General features: G+C 49.9%; 1 protein-coding gene across 2 annotated transcripts in view; it reads left to right on the top strand.

Annotated features, from left to right (window-relative positions):
* The first annotated feature begins 3157 nt into the window (after positions 1–3157).
* Positions 3158–22072, top strand: part of STX1A (syntaxin 1A) — a 44463-nt gene continuing 25548 nt past the window's right edge. Inside the window, exons 1-3 of one of the 2 annotated variants that reach the window (XR_014214145.1) lie at positions 3158–3290; positions 14765–14842; positions 15921–16020. Coding sequence is in view for 1 of the 2 variants with exons in the window: in XM_082201585.1 (XP_082057711.1) it covers positions 3261–3290; positions 14765–14842; positions 15921–16020 (208 nt within the window). In the remaining variant the exon portion in view is untranslated. The remainder of the gene's footprint in view (positions 3291–14764; positions 14843–15920; positions 16021–22072) is intronic. The other variant, XM_082201585.1, reaches the window with a different exon arrangement.

Raw genomic sequence — 22072 nt, forward strand, 5'->3', positions numbered from 1 at the left:
TCCTTTCTGCCTGTCCTAAGACTCTGCTGATGTGTCACTGGGAGGATGGATCGGGGAGGGGGGCATGTGGGCCCTGGCAGAGAATGGTGACAGATGGCAAGTGGAGGCACAAAGGAGCATCCGCAGAGTGGAGGGGGCAGCCCTCTGGAGCAGCTGGAGGGGGGGCAGTGGAGAATCAAAGGGAGCCCTCTTTTGTCAAGAAAGCAGGTACAGGGACCTGTCACCCAGGTGAGGGAAAGCGCAGAAGAGGCCTCCTCCAGCAGGCTCCAGGGCTATCATTATGGGTGGTGTTGCCATGGCGCCACGTGAAAACAGACGCCCCCCCCCCCGCAAGGCCCCGGGGTTGCGTCAGCAGGACGCACATTGGCTGACTTGGCAAAAGACCAGGCTTGAAAATGCACCCCCTGGCACTGCCAGGCATGTGCCTCCCCCCATCACCCCTCCACTCCAGCCCCACGTCTCCTAAGCGTGGGGCTGCAGGAGGCCAGCCTGGTGGAAAATCAGAATATAAGGTTTGGAGCCAGCTGCTTTGGGAATTTCACCTGCAAATCACAGAATTGTTTAACTTTGGAAGGGACCCCAAAGGTCTTCCTAATGTTGAGTCATAATCTCCTTCCTTCTAACTTGAATCCACTGCTTCAGGTCCTAGCCAACGGAGCAGGAGGAAACATGCTTGCTCCATCTTCCCTAGGACAGACCTTCAGATGGCCACAGATGGTTGAATAGGGCATAGCATGGATTTATAGCAGGGGTAGGGCACCTCCACCCTGTGGGTCAAATCTGGCCTGCCAGGCAACTCCATTTGTCCCACGAGACCATTTGGGGGCAAGCCACACCCACCTGCTACACACCCCACATTGTATATGACATCAGGTGGGGGGCATGTAAAGGAAAAATCGGGCTTTTGCAGGCACTGCTGACCCTTGCAAAATGCTTGACAAATGGCTGGTTGAGCCAGCTCTTTAAGCTATCTCCCTCTCCCTACACTCTGCCAGTCAGCTTGGAAATGCATCAATCACCTGATGCCATTACGGCATCAGATGATTTGACATGTGGCCAGGACCACCCACCTGTCAAAGCAGGGTCCTGCCTACCTGTCCAATTTGGCCCAGGGCATTGGTGGGGGAGAGAAAGATTTGGCGCTACATAATGCCCTTTCTGCATCTGTAAGAAATCAATATTTCAGTGTGGCAGCACCTACACTTTGGAAGCTATCAAACAAACAGGGTTGTTGTGAAGACGGAAGAAATGAGGACTGCAAAACGTTAAGAACATGGGAAGAATGATAATAAACTAATAATTCGTGGAGGAGAGGGCTATCAATGGCTACTGCCTCCACAGTCAGAAGCAGCAATGCTCCTAAATACCAGCTGATGGAGACCACAGGAGGGGGAAGGCCCTTGGGCTCAGGTCCTGCTTACATGTTTCCCACAGGCATCTGGTTGGCCACTGCGAGGACAGGATGCTGGACTAGATGGGCCATTGGCCTGATCCAGCAGGCTTTTCTTATATCCTTAAGACTAATAAATATATTATCCGCACAGATTCTGCAGGGCACGCTGCTGTACTCTCCGCGACCAGCAGGTGGCAGAACACCAGAGCACATCTTGCTAGTTGTTCCCGAGACTCCCTTCATGCTCTTTGGGGACATAGCTCAGGGAGCCCCATCCCTAGGATTCTTGCACTCATGGCAACATGCATGGAAATGAGTCAGGTTATGGGTTGCCAATTTCTCGACCAGCTATTACCGCTGTGTCTTTCAACCGTGGCTTGGTGTGGGTAAACGCCAGCCCTGGGGTGCTCTTGACCTCTGGTCAGTTGGCAGCCATAGGTAGCAACCCAGCTAGTCTCATTTTGTGTCCCCGCAAACAACTCTCTGTATTTGGCCTTTGGCTATGATGACCCATACAATGCGTTCAGTTTCCCATTCCAGAAATCCCAGCACTCTGCCTCTGAGCATGTGCAGAGTTGGGTTTTTATCAGAGGGGAACAGGCTTGTTTTGCAAAGGCAGCTCCTAATGGTGGGGGTGTAAACAGGCCACTGCAGCCAGCGACTGAGACTGGCCAAGGTGGTAGGGATGGGGAGACTTAAAGATGGAAGCTATTTGCTTCTGATCTGACCAGGCCTTGCTGAAATGGGTTTTTGGGAAGGCTGTTGGGTTATTTGTACACAGGGCTTGTGAGAAAACACAACTTAGGCAAAGGCAAAGGGGCCCCTGACCATTAGGTCCAGTCGTGACCGACTCTGGGGTTGCGGTGCTCATCTCGCTTTATTGGCCGAGGGAGCTGGCGTACAGCTTCCGGGTCATGTGGCCAGGAAACCAGAGCAGCGCACGGAAACGCCATTTACCTTCCCACCGGAGCGGTACCTATTTATTTACTTGCACTTTGACGTGCTTTCGAACTGCTAGGTTGGCGGGAGCTGGGACCGAGCAATGGGAGCTCACCCTGTTGCGGGGATTCAAACCGCCGACCTTCTGATTGGCAAGTCCTAGGCTCTGTGGTTTAACCCACAGCGCCACCCCAGTAATAGAATTGTAGGGTTGGAAGGGACCCCAGGGGTCATCTAGTCCAACCCCCTGCAATTCAGCAAAGGCAAGTCACCTTCTTTAACCCCTTCTTTTCCTTCTCCCCCATGCTGACCAAGCTCACCTGCTCACAGGCAATGTACACATACATGTACACATGTACATGCACACACACACATACATACACGCATACATACTCACACACGCGTGCTCCTGAGCTTTTAACAGACACAGAAACTAGCCACAGCTGAAAGCTTTTCCAGGCCTAGAAATGACTGCCCCGCCACTCCCGCCGCAAGGCAGGTTCCTCTTTCAGGCTCTCTGAAGCTTAAAAAAATAAGCTGGGGTCCATTGAACCAGACGGGGCTTGCTGCAAACTAAACCTTTCGAGGAACTGAGCGTGCCTCTGAGCATGTTGGGAGTGCAGGTGCCCGCGAAGCTGGAGATCCGCCTAAGAAGGCGGGGCGGCGTTCCTTTTCTCCCAAAGAGACTGGAGAGGTAGGTGGGAGCTTCGCGCGGCTCGGGCTCCTTCTGGGGTGGCCCCGTCGCGAGTGGGTGGCGACGCGGAGGCGGCCGTAGCGGAGTGGGCGGACGGACAGACAGACAGGCGGGCGGCCGCTCCCCGCTCCCCTCCCTCCTGCTCGGGCTCCCGCGCATGTGCCGCCCCCCCCCTCGCCGTCGCGGCTTGCTGCTCCTCCCTCGATCGCCGCCCAAGAGAGCGGAGCCGGAGCCATGAAGGATCGGACGCAGGAGCTGCGCACGGTGAGCCCCGTCGGGGAAGGGGCCGCGGGAGGGAGACGGGGTGGAGCCCCATCACAAGGCTAACAGGGAGGGGTCCCCTCCAACCGTGGCCCCTCCAGCCTTGCCCCCTCCGTTTGAAGCTGAGCGAACCTCCCCGTCGAAAACGGAGCCAGCGTAGAACCGGAGGGGGACGACAGCGATCCCTCTTCTCTCCATAGGGCGGTGCCGTCCATGGATGCATGCGGCGGGGGTCGTGGAACATTTTGCCCCCCTCTCAACTCTCCAGGGAACGGACGACAAGGCTGTGCCCGCTCCTCGCGCCTCCATATCGCCTTGTTGATTCGTGGGTGTGGGGTGGAGAGATAGGGGGCTGGCTGGAGGGATCGCCCCAGTTCTGATCTGCAGGAACAAGGGCGACATCTCGGGTGCGGATCTGGTCTTCAACCCCTGGAATTGGGAATGATGAAGCACTCTGCCCCACGCCCGCCATCTCTTTTGAATTCTCTTGGGGGTGTATGTGGGGGGTTGACGAAGATTAGACCCCGTTCTCTTCCTAGGGACGTAGCAGCGCGCATCTCTGGGCCGTGCGGCGTCAGAGGGGAGAGGGGGCTCCTGAGCATCTGCAGAGTGCCTGCTCTATCACCCTGAGGGCGTGGGGTGAGCCAAGCTCTGGTGATGCTGTTGGCCACCACAGCCCCAAAGGGAAAGGTTGCTAATGGGAAGTCCCATCGATGGGGCCAGCTGGGGTGACTTTTCTTCCGGGGAGGGGGGCTTTTACTCACAAATAGAGGCTCTTTCTGTCTTCACGGGGGTGGGGGCTTGGCTCCCGCGGAAAGGTGCTCAGGAGTCCAGCCTTAACATGGCTCTTCTTTACTAAGGGGGCTGCTTAAATTCCTCTAGCTTGTTTCAAGCACCTAATTGTATAATTGTTTAACTGATTTTGGTTGGAAGCCGTAACTTTTTTGAATGACGAGAAGGGAGCCGTGGTATGTTGTTTTCCCAAGCGGAATTTTCTTTCTGTGCTTTTTTGCCCCTGGCAACCGCAGGCATCTCAGGTGGCTGCCCTCCTGGTCTTTGACTGCCTAAAAAGGAACCTGCTGCCACCCTCTCAAAAACTTTGTTGTTTTTGTTGTCGTTTTTTCTATAATGTGGGGATGGGAGACTTCGGATTCTAGACTCCAACTCCCATCAACCCCAGGCAGGGAGGATGATGGGAGTTGGAGCCCAACGATGGGGGGGGGACTACAGATGTCCCCCCACCCTTGCTGTAATGCACAGCAAATTTCTCCAGGGCAGGCAGGGGCAAAGATTGAAATGGAGACCTGTGACTCTCTGCGTGCTTGAGGGCTAGCACCTTAAAAGTCACCTGTTGAGCATGCAACACCTGTTGCTACCGTGCAACACTCTGTGGCTTCCTTATGAGTAAGGTTGGTTGTGGATTTAAGGAAGGGGTGGTCTGGGGATGGATTCAGGACGTTGTTGCTTCTTTTGGAGAGCTAAGAAAACCCACCCACTTTCCAGTGAAACGGAAGTCCCGACATTTGTGGGTTTTGTTGCATTCTGATGGCCCCAAAGAATCGTCAGATTGTAGAGTTTGAAGGGACCACAAGGGTCATCTCCGTCCATCTGCCTGCAATGCAGCTATCTTTTTGCCCAACGTGGGGCTCGAACCCATAACGCTGAGATGAAGAGTCTCGTGCTTTACCACCTGAGATATCCAGGCTCAACATAGGCCAGTGGTTAGAGCGCCTGATTTGCATGCAGAAGGTCCCAGGTTCAACCCGTGGCATCTCCAGGTAGCGACAGATGCCAGCCCAACACCCTAGTGAGATGCTGATGGTCAGTGTGGACCAAGGTTTCCTGGGATAGATCAGTGGGCAGAGCATGAGACTCTTAATCCCAGGGTCTCAAGAGTTGTGGGCTCCAGCCCCACATTGGGGGGAAAGATTCCTGCATGGTTGGACTAGATGGTCCCTTCCAACTCTGACTTTCTATGACTTCACACCACATGGCGCCCTGTGCCCTCCAGATGTTCTTGAACTACAACTTCCATGAGCCCCCGCTTCCCCATCCGTGATGCAGACAGCGCTGATCTCTGTGGTCCAGTGGCTGCCTGACTCAGCAAGACATTCCAACAGAGGTGCATAAACTCACGAGCCCTAAGGAAAGCCTGCTGGATCAGGCCAATGGCCCATCCAGTCCAGCATCCTGTTCTCATAGCAGCCAACCAAAATGAAGCCCATAAGCAGGACCTGATTACATGAGCCCTCTCTCCCTTCCTGGGGCATCCAGAAACTGGTATTCAGAAGCATCAGAGCATAGTCATTGAGGCTAGTAGCCATCGATAGTCTTCTCCTTCTCCATGAATTTGTCTAATCCTCTTTTAAAGCCGCCTAGGTTGGTAGCCATCACTGGCTCCTGTGGGAGGGAGTTCCATAGTTTAACTATGTGCTGGGTGAAGAAGTCCTTTCTTTTATCTGAAATCTTCCAGTGCATTAGAGGGTTCTTGTTTTTGAGGATGGGCTAAGATTCGGGAGTCTCTGGCAGGGATCTTGGCTAGATGGGTTTGAGGGTCTTCTTTTGTACAAATCATCCTTGACTCACAGATGCTGGCTTTTGTAAAAGAGGTCATGGCTGCTTTTATTTCTCATACAAATATTGAGGCACGGGGGTCACTGAGCGCCACTGGCATATACAAATATCTGGCTCATTTAAGACTATAGAGAACCCTTAGTCTCCATGATGGAACTCGCAGGTGGAGAATACTTTTATAAATCTTTTTTATTTGCAAAGGGAATCTTCGTGTGAGTTAATATTTTATTGACCCTTTAGAGTTGTGCAGTATCTTTGCACTTTTGTCCTTCTAAGCTGTGACACTTTTATGGTTTGTATTTTTGATTCCTTTGTTTTCTTCTCCCCATCGCTCTTATTTTAATCTTTCAGTTTGCAGTGCGCCTCCCTAGGAGAATCAGGGCCCCTCCCTGCTGCCTTCCCTTCCCAAGTGGGTTTAAACAAACCCCAGTTGCTGTCTACTCAGCGCCCCCTCTTCTGTGCTCCAGCCCTTCTATTCATCCAGAATAAATTTCTGCTGTGGAACGGAAAAGCCACAACTTGCTTCGAGCAAGGCCTGAGGGGGAGGAGACTGTGAGAGCATGTTGGTTGTGGCATGTTGATCGAGGAATGAAGCTTCGTAGTAATGAGGCATCCCAGAAAATGAGCAAGGCTTTTTCAACTCCGGGGAAGGAGGTCTCTGCTTGGCCAAAGGTGAACCAGAGGGCACCTGAAGGTCCAGCTTCAGCCTGCGTCACCTTTTGGGGCCTGCAGACTTCCCAGGAAATAACATAAGAATCTACTGGGATCAGGCCAGTGGCCCATGTAGTCCAGCACACAGTTCTCACCTTGGCTGGCCAGATGTCCTAATGCAAACCCCACAAGCAGAGTTTGAGCCCGATAGCCTTCTCCCCTCCTTTGGTTTCTAGCAACTGGTTCTCCAAAACGTCATGGAGGCAGAGCAAAGCCAGTCCTGGCCTAGTAACCCTCTATAACCCTCTCCCACACAAATCTGCCCAATCCTCCTTTAAAGCCAACCATGTTGGTGGCTATCGATGCCTCCTGTGGCAGTGAGTTCCGTAGTTCAACTAAAAAGGTACTAAAAAGTCTATCCTCAGCCTCCAGCTTCCAAGGAATGTTCATGCATTCCAGTGTTATGAGAGAGGGAGAAGAGCTTTTCTCTATGCACTTTCTCCACGCCAGGCATAATTTTATAAGTGTCGTTAACATATTGCCTCTTCTCTAAGCTAAAAAAACCCCAGATGCTGCAACCTGTCATCACAGGGGAGACCCTCACTTGCCTATCAGGCATGGCCAAACTTGGCCCTCCAGCTGTTTTGGGACTACAATTCCCATCATGCCTGACCACTGGTCCTGTTAGCTAGGGATGATGGGAGTTGTAGTCCCAAAACATCTGGAGGGTGGAGTTTGGCCCATTCTCTAGGTCATTGTAGCTGCTCTTCTCTTAACCCTTTCCAGCTCTACAATATCCTTTTCAAGGGGTGGCAGCCAGAGGGGTTTCCCTTGTGTCACCGTGTGCCTTTAGGTAGCCTTTGGCACCTCGCAGGTGGGAAACATGGAAAGTTATGGAAAATATTCTTCCTTTGTTTGCCTGCCTGCTCTTGGCTTACAGGGGTAGACTGCCTTTGCACATGGTGGCTCTGCTCTTTGTTGCCGCCTAATGGGTCTGGAGTGGTGAGCGCCACTTTGCACGGACACTCTGCTTTTGCTGCCAGTGATGAGTTCAAAACGTTCGCTGGCCGCTGGCTTCGTGACTTGCTGTGCGTCTCCTCGGGGAGAGCAGATGCTTGACCTTTGCTCCGCATCTAATGGGACCGGGTTGGCTTGTTTGAAAAAAAGCCCGTTAACTGGGCTAATTGGCCAGCTCTGCCTCCTTTCCTTTGGGGTGTGCTATTCTTAGCCCGGGCTGCTCAGCGAGGCGACTGTTCCCTTTTGGCTGCTGTGCCAAATGTCCCCCTCGAAAGCAGCGCAGCTGAAGAACCTGGAAAGCAAAGGGGAGACGTAAGGAGAGATAAATGGACCACTCCTGGCAGCCTCCCCACCCCTTGCACGCCAGGCTGGATGCCAATGATTCCAGCAGGAATTTGTGGTTGCTTCTCGGCTGGTTTCAAAGTGAGGAGGTGCATTTTCAAAGGCTTGTTTTTTATGCATCTTATAAAATGTATACACACCACTTGATTGTGTAAAAAAAACCCAACAACCCACCTCAAAGTGGTTTGCAAAAAAAGATAAAAGAAAACCGAGGGTGAAAATACAGTACTTCAAAACATACAAAATGTTAAAATACTGAAACAGGTTACAATTCATATCGATATTTCTAAGCATATGGGTAAGGTAAAGGTAAAGGGACGCCTGACCATTAGGTCCAGTCGTGACCGACTCTGGGGTTGCGGTGCTCATCTTGCTTTATTGGCCCAGGGAGCCGGCGTACAGCTTCCAGGCCATGTGGCCAGCATGACTAAGCCGCTTCTGGCGAACCAGAGCAGCGCACGGAAACGCCATTTAACTTCCCGCCGGAGTGGTACCTATATATCTACTTGCACTTTGACGTGGTTTCGAACTGCTAGGTTGGCAATAGCAGGGACCGAGCAACGGGAGCCCACCCCGTCGCAGGGATTCGAACCACTGACCTTTTGATCGGCAAGTCCTAGGCTCTGTGGTTTAACCAACATCGCCACTCGCGTCCCTAAGCATATGGGTAGGTTTGCCTAAACAGGAATGTTTTTAGCAGGCGCTGAACAGAATATAGTGAAGGCACTTGCGTGGTGTCAAGAGGCAGAGGGTTCTGAAGGATAGGTGCTGCCATACTAAATGATTGAATTCTTACAAATGCGGAACAGGTGTCCTGTGGCTCAGGGCCATCTCTTCCAGTTTAAGCGGCCAAGAAGGCAGAAGTGGGGTAAGGCGATGTTGTAGGTAAACTGATCCCAAGTTGTTACGGGCTTTATATACTAATAGTAACACCTTGAACTTAGACTCATAGGAGATCTGCAACTGGTATAGATCTCTGAGCACAGGAGTTATCATCTTCTTCTTTGGCGATCACTCGTAGCCGAGTAAGATTGCCTTCCATAAACACGGTTTTAACAGTGAGTCCGTAAGTGACTGTGGAGGCCGATTCTGAATCCACACATCCTTCCACAGTGGGGACGTTGGTTTCCGGGCGGGAGTTGATCACAGCGTGGATTTGTCAAGCTTGCCTTCCTCTCAGTACATTTTCCCCTTGCGTCCTGAGTTTGAGCATCTTCAAAACCCATGACACCTTTAGTAAAGGAACAGGAGTTATATTCTGACAAGAACTCACCCCTGTTTGTGCTGAATGCTTCAGCACAATTGCTAACAATCAAGCATGAGGGAGGCCCCACATAGAGGGTTGCATGTCTCTTTGAATTTGTGTCCAATATTCGTTCCAGATTAAAGGCCTCTTTTCTGGATTTGCTTTCTTTGCTTACTCCCCCCCCCCCCGCCAGCACCCAGATAAGGTCATTGTCAAAGTCTTGCTGCAGTCTAGCCAGTGTTTTCTGTGATGTGGTGATTTTCTTCCCACCACTACTTTTTAAAAAAATTAATTGGAACACCAGCCTGTCTGGTAAGGGGACACACATCAAATGCCTGTGAGATTTTTTACACACACACACACCCTGTACTCCTGTGTGTTTAAGTAAACTGTTTCCAAGTGCTGGCCATTTTATTGGTTATTAATCACACTTGCGGGGGGGGGTATGTCTATGTCAGTTTCTCTTCTCACCAGGGGGTGGGGTTAATTATGGATTTCCGTATATTTTCCAACCAACTACATGCCCTCTTAAACAACCCAACAGTAAAATCAGCAGCAACTAGGACGCTGACAACCTTCGAAAACCTCCTCCTAACAACAAAGGGAAACGGTAAAGGGACAGTATCCGCAATATACAAAATACTACTCCAAAATCCCGCAAATCCCCTAGACGCAATCAAAAAACAATGGGAGAATGACATAGGCTATGAGATTAACCCCACTCAATGGACCAGAATGTGGTCTAAACCCCCCTTTAAATCCATATCAACGAAAAGAAAAGAACTCACACTGAAACTCACCTACAGGTGGTACCTAACACCAAGGAAACTAGCGCTAATACACCCAGGAACCTCACCAAAATGCTGGAGAGGGTGCACCTCCACAGGCACATAACTCCACATGTGGTGGGAGTGTCCCAAAATCCAACTATTCTGGACAACAGCCATACAAGAAATATGTAAAATAACTAAGCAAGTAATAGACATCACCCCAGAATTGGCCCTACTAAACATCTTCCAAGACAACAATGCCCATTTACACCACAAAGAACTCATAACCCACCTGCTCTCAGCAGCCAGAAACAGCATAACCAGACACTGGAGAGACCTGTCAGGAGTAAGCATGGACCAATGGTACCAAGTAGTATGGGAAACAGCCCTACTAGAAAAATTAACTAATAAACTGAAACTGACACGGGGACAAACAGAAGAAGACGCCTTCACCCCGGTATGGCTCCCCTTTATCACATACACAGCCCAGCAGGACAGTGACTATAATCCACCAACAGCATACAAATCAATATGGCTAACCTGATCCAAAACACCCACCCACCTCACCCACACACGAAAGCAAAGATCACCACAGCCAATCACAAGCAAACAATCACACCCTAGGCCAGGGGTCTGCAACCCGCGGCTCCGGAGCCGCATGTGGCTCTTTTACACCTTTGCCGCGGCTCCGGGGTGGATACTAGCGAGGGGAGGAGGTGCATTGTGCACCCCGACACTCCCACTGTGGCAGCGCTGTACTGGCTGTGATGTCGCATGGGGGCGGTGCGTGCGTTAGTCACGCACCGTCCCGACGTCACCTTCCTGCCCGCTGTCAGATCGCGGCTCCGGAGATATATTTGTTTTAAATGTCGCAATGGTTTTGCGGCTCCCAGTTTTTTTTCCCTTCGAAAACGGGTCCAAGTGGCTCTTTTTGTCTTAAAGGTTGCAGACCCCTGCCCTAGGCCAACCCCAACCTCTCTCACCACCAAAGGAACACAAGTGGACAACACAAGCAACGCTGACACCAAACTCTACATACATTAAACATAATAGAAACACCGCCACCCGACCCCACCCCATCCATCTTCCCTCTCTCCACCCCTTTTTCTTTTTTCTTTTCTTCTCCCCCTAATGCCTCAACAAATGAAACGGATTTGTAAAAATGTTACATGAAAAAAAAATACGAGGCACTACACTTCTGTAAAACAAGAAAATCCTGAATAAAATATATATTAAAAAAATAATAATGGGAGAAATAGTGCTATTTAGTTATTTTTTCAAAAAAAGAAAAAAGAACATTAATGCAGGGAAGCAAGTACTGTAATTAACTCCCCCCCCCACCGGTGGGAACTGAAACTGACAATAACCCGGTTTGCACATCACAGTAAACCCTAGACAATTATTGACTGTAACTGCACTAATCTGGGTTGTTTCCTCCTCCCTACTAGCACACAGATCTGCAAACCCTGGCATTGTTTTATGTTCAAACTAGGGATCAGGGTTTGTTTTGTGCCAAAGAAACCACAGTCTGTAGCCAGCCTACTTGCTGTCTCTGACGGTGGATGCAAATTGTGGCTATTGTGGCAAGTAGCCATGGGCGACCTCGTCCTCTGTGAATTTGTCTAATCGTCTTTTGAAGCTGTCCAAGTTGGTTGTCAGTCCTACATCCCAGGGCAGTGAGTTCCACCGTTTAACCATGCGCTGCCTGAATAAGTACTTCATTTTCTCTGCCCTAAATTTTCCAGCCTTCATGCAGAGAATGTTCTCCCCATCTCCCTTCTCTATGTACCATGCATAATTTTGTATGCAAGGGGCTTCTTGGCAATGAGGTACACTCTCTCTCTTTTTTGGGGGGGTGGTGGTCTTGTCTCCTGTGTGCCACATAGGAGGGTCTTGGCAGCTGCTCTCTGTGGAAAAAGGCCCCGGTTTGAAACAATAGCAGATGAAAATAGCATAATAGGAGAGGTGGAATTAATTGCAGGGCGGGGGGTGGAGATGCTGGGAGTGCAGGTGTGTTTTCCATAGTGGTGTCGAACGAGGGGCGGCTGCTGTTCCAGGCACGCGAGGATTGAGCCCGCCCACCCATTTGCAACCACCCACCCATCCTCTCGAAGCGTACCTAGTTCCAAGGATCCTAGCTTAGCTGATGCTCCTCTGCATTCATTCTTTTGGATGCTTTCCAGAACTTTGCTTTTAGGTGTCACACTTGTCAGATTCGTTTTATTTTTATTTACTTTCTAAGTATACACCCTGCCTTTCAGCATCCAAGCTTTCAAGGCTGGGGAGTCTGGAGGGGAGTCAGACTGGAAGAAAGGGGGTGGTCTCAGCCAGACAGCATGATCTGGGAGGGTTTAGGGTTCATATATATTATGCATAGTCTTTAGGGATGCGGGTGGTGCTGTGATCTAAACCACTGTGCCTCTTGGGCTTGCTGATCCAAAGGTCAGCGGTTCTATTCCCCGCAACGGAGTGAACTCCCGTTTTTCTGTCCCAGCTCCTGCCAACCTAGCAGTTCGAAAGCACACCAGCGCATGTAGATAGATAGCTACCACTCTGGCAGAAAGGTAAACAGCGTTTTCGTGCACTCTGGCTTACATCACGGTGTTCCGTTGCGTCAGAAGTGGTTTAGTCATGCTGGCCACATGACCTGGAAAGCTGTCTGGACGAACGCCAGCTCCCTCGGCCTGAAAGCAAGACAAGCTCCGCAACCCCATAGTCGCCTTTGACTGGACTTAGCCACCCAGGGGTCCTTTAGCTTTACCTTTTTATATTATGTATAATCTTAGGGATTGTTGTTGATATGCACTCTGGCATTATGCATTGGGAAATGGCAATGGAAATTATAATCCCTGACATCTTCAGGTAAAGGCAAGTGACCTGTGCATGCCTGCTCAGTCTGCTGTACAACAGGTGCTGCTGCTACCTGTTCATAGAATTGTAGACTTGGAATGGACCCTCAAGGCTGGTGAGGGGCGGGGCCTAAGAAGAGAGGGTGTGGCTTGGAGGGTGTCCCAAGGAAACTATGGACTGTATTTGGCACTTGCGTATTATAAGCTTGGCCATTGTATAACCCCATTACTATCATTAATCTCTCTCTCTGTGTTTCTTTATTTTGAACAAAATTCTTTTCTGGCTCTACTTTTACATTTTCAAAAATGTAAATGAAAGTGTGTTACCTCTAAGGGGGCAGTGCTAATTAAAAAAAATTAAAGGGGGGGCATTTTGGCAACTCCCGCCCCCAATAAAGCACTAATCTATACTTTTGTTTCAGGGTTGTTGTTGTTGTTTTTTGACATTTCATGGGTAGTAATAGGGATTTGTGTTAAAATGAACAAGTGCATAGTGCTTAATTAATTATTGTTGTTTTTTTGAAACAATAAAAATAATAATCAAGAATTGCTTGCAAGTTATTCTTCCTCAAACTGGACCTTGCCCACCAACATTTATAGGTGAAAATGGAACAGCACAGCAAGATGAACATATTTGGGGGCGGGGCGGGGAAGGTATCCCATATCCCTGATGGGGTCTATTGCAATTCTGCTTGCATCATGCAGAAGAAGAGCAATGATTTATTAGTGCTTGGGAGCTGCCTGTCTGGAAACGGCTGCTGTCTGCGCTGAGAGTAGTTGCATGAACGATGGGCACTCAGTGCAGAGGTGCAGTGGATGATGCCCTCCCTCCACAGAAAGCGAATTGAAAAGAGGAGGCAAGCCCAGAGCAGAGACTTGTGCAGAGTCACAGCCGGCGACCTCTGCTGTGAATTACTAATTTGGGCCTGTGAGAGCCTTTAGCTTTTTATTTCCCCATTTGATGATGGTGCATCTAATGTGTCGAAATGGTTAGGATACTAGCTTGCACGGTATCTTCTGATGCCTCTTTTCCTCAGGACCAGGTTGGTGCCGGGGGGGTGGGGCAGGCAGAACATCTGCTTTCCATGAAGAAGGTTGCAAGTTCAGACCCCAGGGCCATCTCCAAGGGCTGGGACTGGAGAGGAATCCCTGGAGAGCTACTGCCACTCAGTATGGACGAGAGTGAGCAAAATAGGCCAGTGGGTCAGCTCAGCATAAAGCACCTGTCAATAATAATAATAATAATAATAAATTTTATTTATATCCCACCCTCCCCATCCGAAGCCGGGCTCAGAGCGGCTAACATCAAATGTATAACACATTAACATAAAATCAGACAATCAATTAAAATACATTCTCAAATCAGATCAGGATCAGAATAAATGTTCCTGTTTAAATCAGCCTTTTATTCAGCTCCATGAATTGCATCGTTTTTAATGAAAGGAGCAGAGCCTTAGACTAGATCACTGGTTCCCAAAGTGGGTGGTACTGCCCCCTGTGGGGGACGGTGGGATTACTACATCGATTGCTATATACCTGTATATGGACATTTCCAGCACAATCTCAATATGTACTTGTAGCTTAGTAAAGAACACCTTTTGTTCGGTAAACTAGATGTTTGTGACCAAAATATTGCTGCTGAGAGGCAAGGTGACAGCAGGGGGGCTCTCAGACTTTGAGAAGTTGGCATCGATGGGTCAAGGTAACCAATGTTGCTGAATTAATTAAATACCATAGTTGGATTTTGAAGAAATGTGCAATTAATTGTTGCTGAATTTTAGTGTGGTGTTATCTTCCTTATTGGGTCATACAAACCGCTGTTCTGAAGGGTGCTTTTTATGGAGTGGGGTAGGGGGCACTGGGGATGAGTTCTTGAAAACAAGGGCGCTGTGGCACAAAAAAGTTTGGGAACCCCTGGTCTTGGTGGTCTCCAAAGACGTCGGCAAGGTGCAAAGTCCCGAGGGTTTCTCTCCTTCAGAAGTCTGTCCAAGAGGGTTTCTTTCATTCAGGGCATTTCATGTCTTCCAGGCTAAGGACAGCGACGATGACGATGACGTCACTGTCGGAGTGGATCGGGACCGCTTCATGGACGAGTTTTTTGAGCAGGTGAGAAACCCTGTTTAGTTGCACGAATTTGTCAGGGAGTCAATTCTTTGGCCTCTTCGTGCAAATTCCTCTCCCCCACTAGTCGCCCCTTTGCTTCTTCTTTGAGCAACTAGATGCATTTTTGGCGTGGGGGGGGGGTTGCACCTGGCAGCTCAGAGCAAAATGACTTGAGTCCTGTGCAGATCATTGGGGAACAGTTGTGGAGAAGTGGGAAACCTTTTCGGTTTATACCGCTGTGTATAGTTATTTTACAGCATTGAAAACATTCAAAAGTTAAAAACAGACTTCAGTTAGCCGTTACAGAAGGTTGTACTCTTAATTGCCTGCATAGGCCCAGTGGAATAGAAAAGTTTTCAGCAGGCAAAAGTTGGCACGGAAGGCACCCGCTGAATCTCTAGTGGCATGGCGTTCCACAGGAATGGGCCAGTGTTGTGAACAGCCCTGAGATCTACAGTTGAAGGGCAGTACAAAGATTTTCAAATAATAATAATAGTAATAGTAGTAATAATAATAATAGTAATAATAATAATAATAATAGTTTATTTATACCCCACCCATCTGGCTTGGTTTCCCTAGCCACTCTGGGCAGCTCCCAACAGAATATTATTAATAATAATAATAAAAATAAAGTGACAAAATATCAAACATTAAAACATCAAACATTAAAAAGGTTTCATTGCTGTCAAATGAGCCTCACCAATTCCAGGGAACAACGTTCCTGCAGAGATTCTCAGGGATTGAATTGGGATAGAAGATTTCAGGCAGTCCCTGGAGTAATTCTTAACTGAATTCAGTAGTGCTTATTCCCATACAAGCTGAGTTAAGACTGAAGGCTCAGCTGGGGCCTCCTCCCTGGTTGCTGTGGGATGAAACCAGAGGCCTGCTTTTTAAAGAGAACTATGAAGTCAGGGGAGCACTAGCAGCTTGTGGAGGGCTTTCAAAATTAAAACAGGGACTTTGAAGCAGGCCTTGTGGTAAATCCTTATTTTGGCGATGCCGGGGTTTGATGTTGGAAGATGCCCTTGTCAAAAGCCAGGGCGTTCCAAGCTCTCTGCTCACTCTGGCCTCCTTCCTCCAGGTGGAAGAGATCCGGGGGTTCATCGACAAGATCGCGGAGAATGTGGAAGAGGTGAAGCGGAAGCACAGTGCCATCCTTGCGGCCCCGAACCCCGACGAGAGTGAGTAAGGCTGCCTTGCCTCTTCTTGGCTGAGGTGGGGGGGGGGAGAGCTTTTGCCGGTGGATGGGGGCAGATGTCTCCGCTCAACAGTGAATATCTTTGTTTCATGAAAGCAACCCCTTTACTACAGCTCAAGTTGCGACCATAGAATCATAAGAGTTGGAAGGTACCTCCAAGGTCATTTAGCTCAACCCCCTGCAAAAGCAAGACCCCCTGACAGATGGCCACCCAACCTCTGCTTAAACCTCCAATGAAGGAGAGACTACCACCTTTTGTTTTGCAGGGTGGCACTTTCCCTTTAAACCAGGTGGGGAAGGAGCTCTGTTGGTTAGCTCAGTTGGTTAGTGTCAACATGCAGAGGACCAGGAGGCCAGCTGGACCGTCTCCTTCCAACCATCCCACTGCAAAGACCATCGGCCTCTGGTCCGACGTAAATCAGCGACCCGGGCTTCAAAGCCAGGGCACACTATCAGCAGATCGAACTGCTCACACAGAATAGGCTTGAGGCTTGTGGCTTGTGAAAGCATACTACAACTACAGATTTATTCATCATAAATCAGGACGAATAAACATGTCTTCTCTCTCTCTTGTCTTCTCAGAGAGAACGGGAAAAAGCAAAAGCTATACACACAACGGAAGTTCCCAGCAAGCTCTGCTGGAATGTAAACAGGCATGTGACACGCAACAGTTCCACATGTCTGCTGCTTAAGGTGGAATGGAAATCTCAACAGTTAGAGCATGGTGGTGATGATACCAAGGTTGCAGGTTCGATCCCTGTACGGGACAACTGCCTATTCCTGCATTGCAGGGGGTTGGACTGGATGATCCTCAGGGTCCCTTCCAGCTCTGAAATTCAGTGGTTCTATGGTTTCCATTTTGTGGGGGGGGGGTGGTCCACTCCCTGCAAGAAGCTCTAGTTCCTCAGGTTACCCACCACCACCACAAAAAAGACTTACCCCTCACTTCTTTGCATAAGGCATCGGCAACGGGGGGTGTCTCTTGTCAGGTTTTGCTGCCCCGCGTGGATCTCTGTGACTTGTTTAACCCCGGCCCTCCAAACAATTGAGCGTTCTCTCCTGTGGCAGGCTGGGGCGCTGCATAAATATCAATTAACTCCCTCGCCTGTGAGCGCATTAGGGGAAAGTGCTCAGCAATTAGCTGCGCCTTAATTTAGCCAGCGGAGAGGGAGCGTGACACTCCTGTGGGTCTAGCAGGGGGCCTGCTAGTGCCACCATGCCAGGCGTTTACAGGTGGCGCTGGAAGGGCAGGGCAGGATCAGATTTCCTGTCCGACCCAGGATGCCAATCCAGTTGGCCCAGATGCAATCGGAACAGTTGCTTAGCAAAGGGTGGGAGGGATGAGGGAGAGGGGGTACCATTGAGGGGCACCCCAGGGTTATTTGGCATATTCATGGGCATTCGATGCAAGGAGCGGCTCCTCCCAACAACCTGTCTATTGAGCATGCACAAAAAGTTTGTGGAGGTCAGACTGTCCCCACTCTGTACTGAGCATTTAAGAACATAATTTGAGCCTCCTGGATCAGGCCAGAGGGAGCCCATGTAGCCTAGCATCCTGTTCTCACAGTGGCCAACCAGAAACCTGCAAGCGAGATCCAGTCACAGGAGCTCTCTCCCCCTGCCCTCCCCTCCTATGTTTTCCAACAACTGGTGTTCAAGAAGCAACATTGCGGAGGCAGAGTTAGCAGTCCTGGCCGATAGCCATCAATAGCCCTCTCCTCCATGAATTTGTCCAAACTTCTTTTGAGCATAGTTGAGCTATGAAAAGTCCTTTTTAAAAAATCTGTCCTGAATCTCTCACCATTCCGCTTCATTGGATGTTCAAATGTTCAAGTGTTATGAGAGAGGGAGGAAAAATTTTCTCTATCCGCCTTGTCCATGCCATGCATAATTTTATAAACTCCTATCGCATTGACTCTTAGCAAACTCTAACCTAAATCGTCCTAACGCAGCAACCTTTCCTTCATAGGGGAGTTGCTCCACCCCCTTGATCATGTGGGTTGCCCTTTTCTGAACGTTTTCCAACACCGGATTAGTGATTCCACAGGAGGCCTTCATCCCACATCCATTCTGATTTGCTTCCAGGGCGTTTATGCATCTTATCATTAATCCCTTGTTTGTCCCACATTTCTGGCATGTTTCCCCTGTCACTTTCCTAACTGCAAAAAGTTCAGTGTGGTTGAAGTGGATTTGTGGTGCTAAGGTGACAAAACGCCTTCGTCCATTTCTGTTTCCTGGGATGCACTTCTGCAAAATACTGCAGGCTCTGTGAACCAGAAGAGCTTTGCATTAGGAGAAAGGATGGCTGGTGTTTGCTTCTTTAAGCCCCCTTAGTGTTTTCTCTTGCCTGCAATTTTTATTTATTTTTTATTTTTATCTTCACAAGCAGCAGTAGACCATATTTAACAACACCACTCCACCGCCTCCCTCGGCCAATAAAGCGAGATGAGCGCCGCAACCCCAGAGTCGGTCACGACTCTAATGGTCAGGGGTCCCTTTACCTTTACTATCATTGCACAAGTTGCCCCGTGTCCTCAGGTGCCTATAACCATTTTCTGTCGATACTGCAAATTACAGTGGCAGAGCGCCTGCTTGGTGTGCAGAATGCCCCAGCTTCAACACATACACCCCTGTGGCATCTCCGGGAAGGGCTAGGAATATTTCCTACTTGAAACCCTGGAGAGCTGCTGCCAGTCTGTGCTGATAATACTAAGCTGTAAAGGTAAAGGGACCCCTGAACATTAGGTCCAGTTGTGGCCGACTCTGGGGTTGCAGCGCTCATCTCGCTTTATTGGCCGAGGGAGCCGGTGTACAGTTTCCGGGTCATGTGGCCAGCATGACTAAGCCGCTTCTGGCGAAGCAGAAACACCGCATGGAAACACCGATTATCTTCCCGCCGGAGCGGTACCTATTTATCTACTTGCACTTTGATATGCTTTCAAACTGCTGGGTTGGCAGGAGCAGGGACCGAGCAACAGGAGCTCACCCCGTTGCGGGGATTCGAACCGCCGACCTTCTGATTGGCAAGTCCTAGGCCCTGTGGTTTAACCAACAGTGCCACCTGTGTCCTGCTTAGATGCTCCAATAATCTGACCTGGTGTGAGGCAGCTTTCTGTGCATGGGATGGGAATCTCTCTGGCTTTCCTGCCTCCGGTGCAGGGTGGCTGCCCCCAGCAGCTCCTTCTAGGCATATCCCTCTTCCCGTTCCCTCCCCTCTTGCCTCCTGTATTCCCTGCGTGGGTGAGTGCCGGAGGTTTCTGTGTTGGCTGCCCCCTCTGTCGCTTCTGACTCACTGCCGCGCTTCTCTTCTCTCCCTGCTTTCTCCTCCTCCTCCGGAGATTGTTGTCATCGCCCACACAACCCATTCCTTCCTGCTTACTCCATCCATACCCCTATTAAAAGTGGTCCCTGAGTGCTCTGCTGTCCTTCATTCCAAGGAAACAGAGCCCTGGGGAAGCCCTGGAGTTTCTCACCGTTGGGGTGGCGTGGAATGCTGTTACTCCGCAAGCTTTGCTAGGTGGCTTGCCTATAGCCCTTCCTCCCTCTTCTCCCAGGATAATATTCCCTCCACATAATTGCTTTCTCCGTTCACCGCTGGGAGGGTCAGCTCCTTCCATGCGCAGTCAACATCGATCTTGAGAAATTGCAGCCGCCCTGCCCACCCGTTCGAAAGAGAGCTGGCTTCTCCGGGGACCTCGGGATGTTATTAATGAGCTTTGGGTCCAGGCGAGTCAGGCGAGAGGATGGAAACGGCCAATTTTCCAGGCTGAGTCTCATCCTCACCATCGCTGCAAACATCTCTGCTGTGGCAAGATGGAAATTGCACCCCTTCGGAGATGTTTTGCGCGTTGGAAAACCCGGAGATGGGAACGGGCTGCTTAAGGAAGGGAAGGGAAATGCCTTTGGGGGGGGCTGTTGTCAAGCTGAGTGTGGAGCTTTATTCTGGGGTGGTTGAGGGCACTGAGCCCTGCACGATGAAAAGGTGGCAATCCTCTTGTCTCTGCCAACTTACAAACGCAGACCTTTTTCCGGGCTGCCCCTTGGCAGCAGGGTTGCTCAACATTTTCCTTTCCTTTATTAGCTGTGATTCTAATTGGACTAGATGAACCCTGGAGTTCTATAATTCTATGATTCCATTCCAGTCTCTTCTCCTGTAATTTTAGTTAGCAGCCGCCTGGTAGGATGGAAAGAACAAGTCCAGGGGTCAGCAAACGTTTTCAGCAGGGGGCCAGTCCATTGTCCCTCAGACCTTGTGGGGGGCCGGACTATTTTTTTTTGGGGGGGGAGGAATTTGAACGAATCCCTATGCCCCACAAATAACCCAGAGATGCATTTTAAATAAAAGCACACATTCTACTCATGTAAAAACACGCTGATTCCCAGACCGTCTGTGGGCCGGATTTAGAAGGCGATTGGGCCAGATCTGGCCCCCGGGCCTTAGTTTGCCTACCCATGAGCAAGTCAGTGGATGCTGCTGTCCTCTGGAGCAGGCGGGGGAATGATGGATCTCCAGGTATTGTTGTATGAAGGCACCCTTCAGCCTTTGCTGTTGGCCTTGCTGGCCTGGGACTGATGGGAGATGGAGTTCAACAGCAACGGGGGGGGGGGGGAAGGTCCCAAACTCCTGTGCTGAGGACTGAATCTCCTCGATCCAGCAGGGGAAGGGTAACAGAGCACCTGCCTCAGCCTGATCAGTATAAGCCAGTTTCCTATATTCCTATTTAAACCAGCCATTAATTCAGAGCAATGAGGGCTAGAGTCTTGGGTTGTTTTTAGAGAAAAGGCCACAGCTCATTGGTGGAGCATCTTCCTGTCTATAGGCCCTGTCCTATTCTATTGCTTCCTGCTGACTGTGATTTTTTGAGTAATTGTAGGAATGTGATATTATATTAAGACTGCATCATCGTAATATAAAACACCCAGGGCCGCTGCACTAACGGAAACCAGCATCTGGGATTCCCTCTCTCCAAGTTTGTGTCCCACACTGTCCCCAAATCTGTTCTGGGGGGTTGTGGGGGGACTCAGAACATATTTAGGGGCTCTTCATGGGAAGGGAGGGAGTTCTGTCATGGAAGGAAAATCCTCAGACTCAACTCTAGGCTCTTGAAGTCTTCTGAAAGCTCAACAGAGATTAAAGATAAGGCATTCTCCGCTTGCATTGAGGATTTGCCCTTTAATTATTTTCTTCTCCCTGCAGGGTGGGAGTTAATTACTGGCTTCTGTGCATTCCACCCCCTCCCCTTTTTCTTGTATAGCAAAATAGCAGAGCTGCCTGTCAGAGTAGACAATACTGGCTGCATGGGCTGACTCAGTGTGGGTGAAAACTTAACGCTGCATGGCAATCCCCGATGGCATCTCTGGGCAGGGCTGGAGGGAGCTCTGCCTGGACCCCTGGAGTGCTGCTGCCAATGAATGAATATTATTATTTATTTGTGTAGCCAAAGCCCTCATGAGAAGCAAAATAGAAATAACAGAATATAATACGTTGTGCATTTAATGTAATTGTGCAAACCAGATCTTCTGTCAGATAAGAGTTTGTTCCCCCGAAGAATTTAACTTGGCTTCCCCACAAACTTTTCTCCTGAAAATCGCTGTTCTAAAGGCAAAACAGGCCACTTTTTCAGTAAGTGTCCCCTAATAAAAAGTTACTGTAATTTTCGTCCCATAGGACGCTCCATCCCATAGGATGCACCTAGTTTTTTGGGGGGGAAATAAAGGGGGGAAATTTTCCTTTATTCCCCCCCCAAACCAGGTCGGGGAACAGCGGGATGGCGGCGCTGAGCCTCCCCGCTGTCCCCCGAGCTTGTGGGGCTGGCCAATGTCTGCCCGGTGCGAGGGGCGCTCTGCTTCAGGGTGCCTTGCGCGCCGGGCAGCAGGCTGCTATCCGCAGCGTAGGGAGCCCTGCGGGAACTCCTGCAGGCTCCCCAGGCTTGCTGATAGCTTCCTGAAGCCTGGAGAGCGAGAGGGGTCGGTGCGCACCGACCCCTCTCGCTCTCCAAGCTTCAGCGAAAGCCTGTATTCGCCCCATAGGACGC

This window comes from Podarcis vaucheri, assembly GCF_965113315.1.
Source record: "Podarcis vaucheri genome assembly, chromosome: 15".
Lineage (NCBI taxonomy): Eukaryota > Metazoa > Chordata > Lepidosauria > Squamata > Lacertidae > Podarcis > Podarcis vaucheri.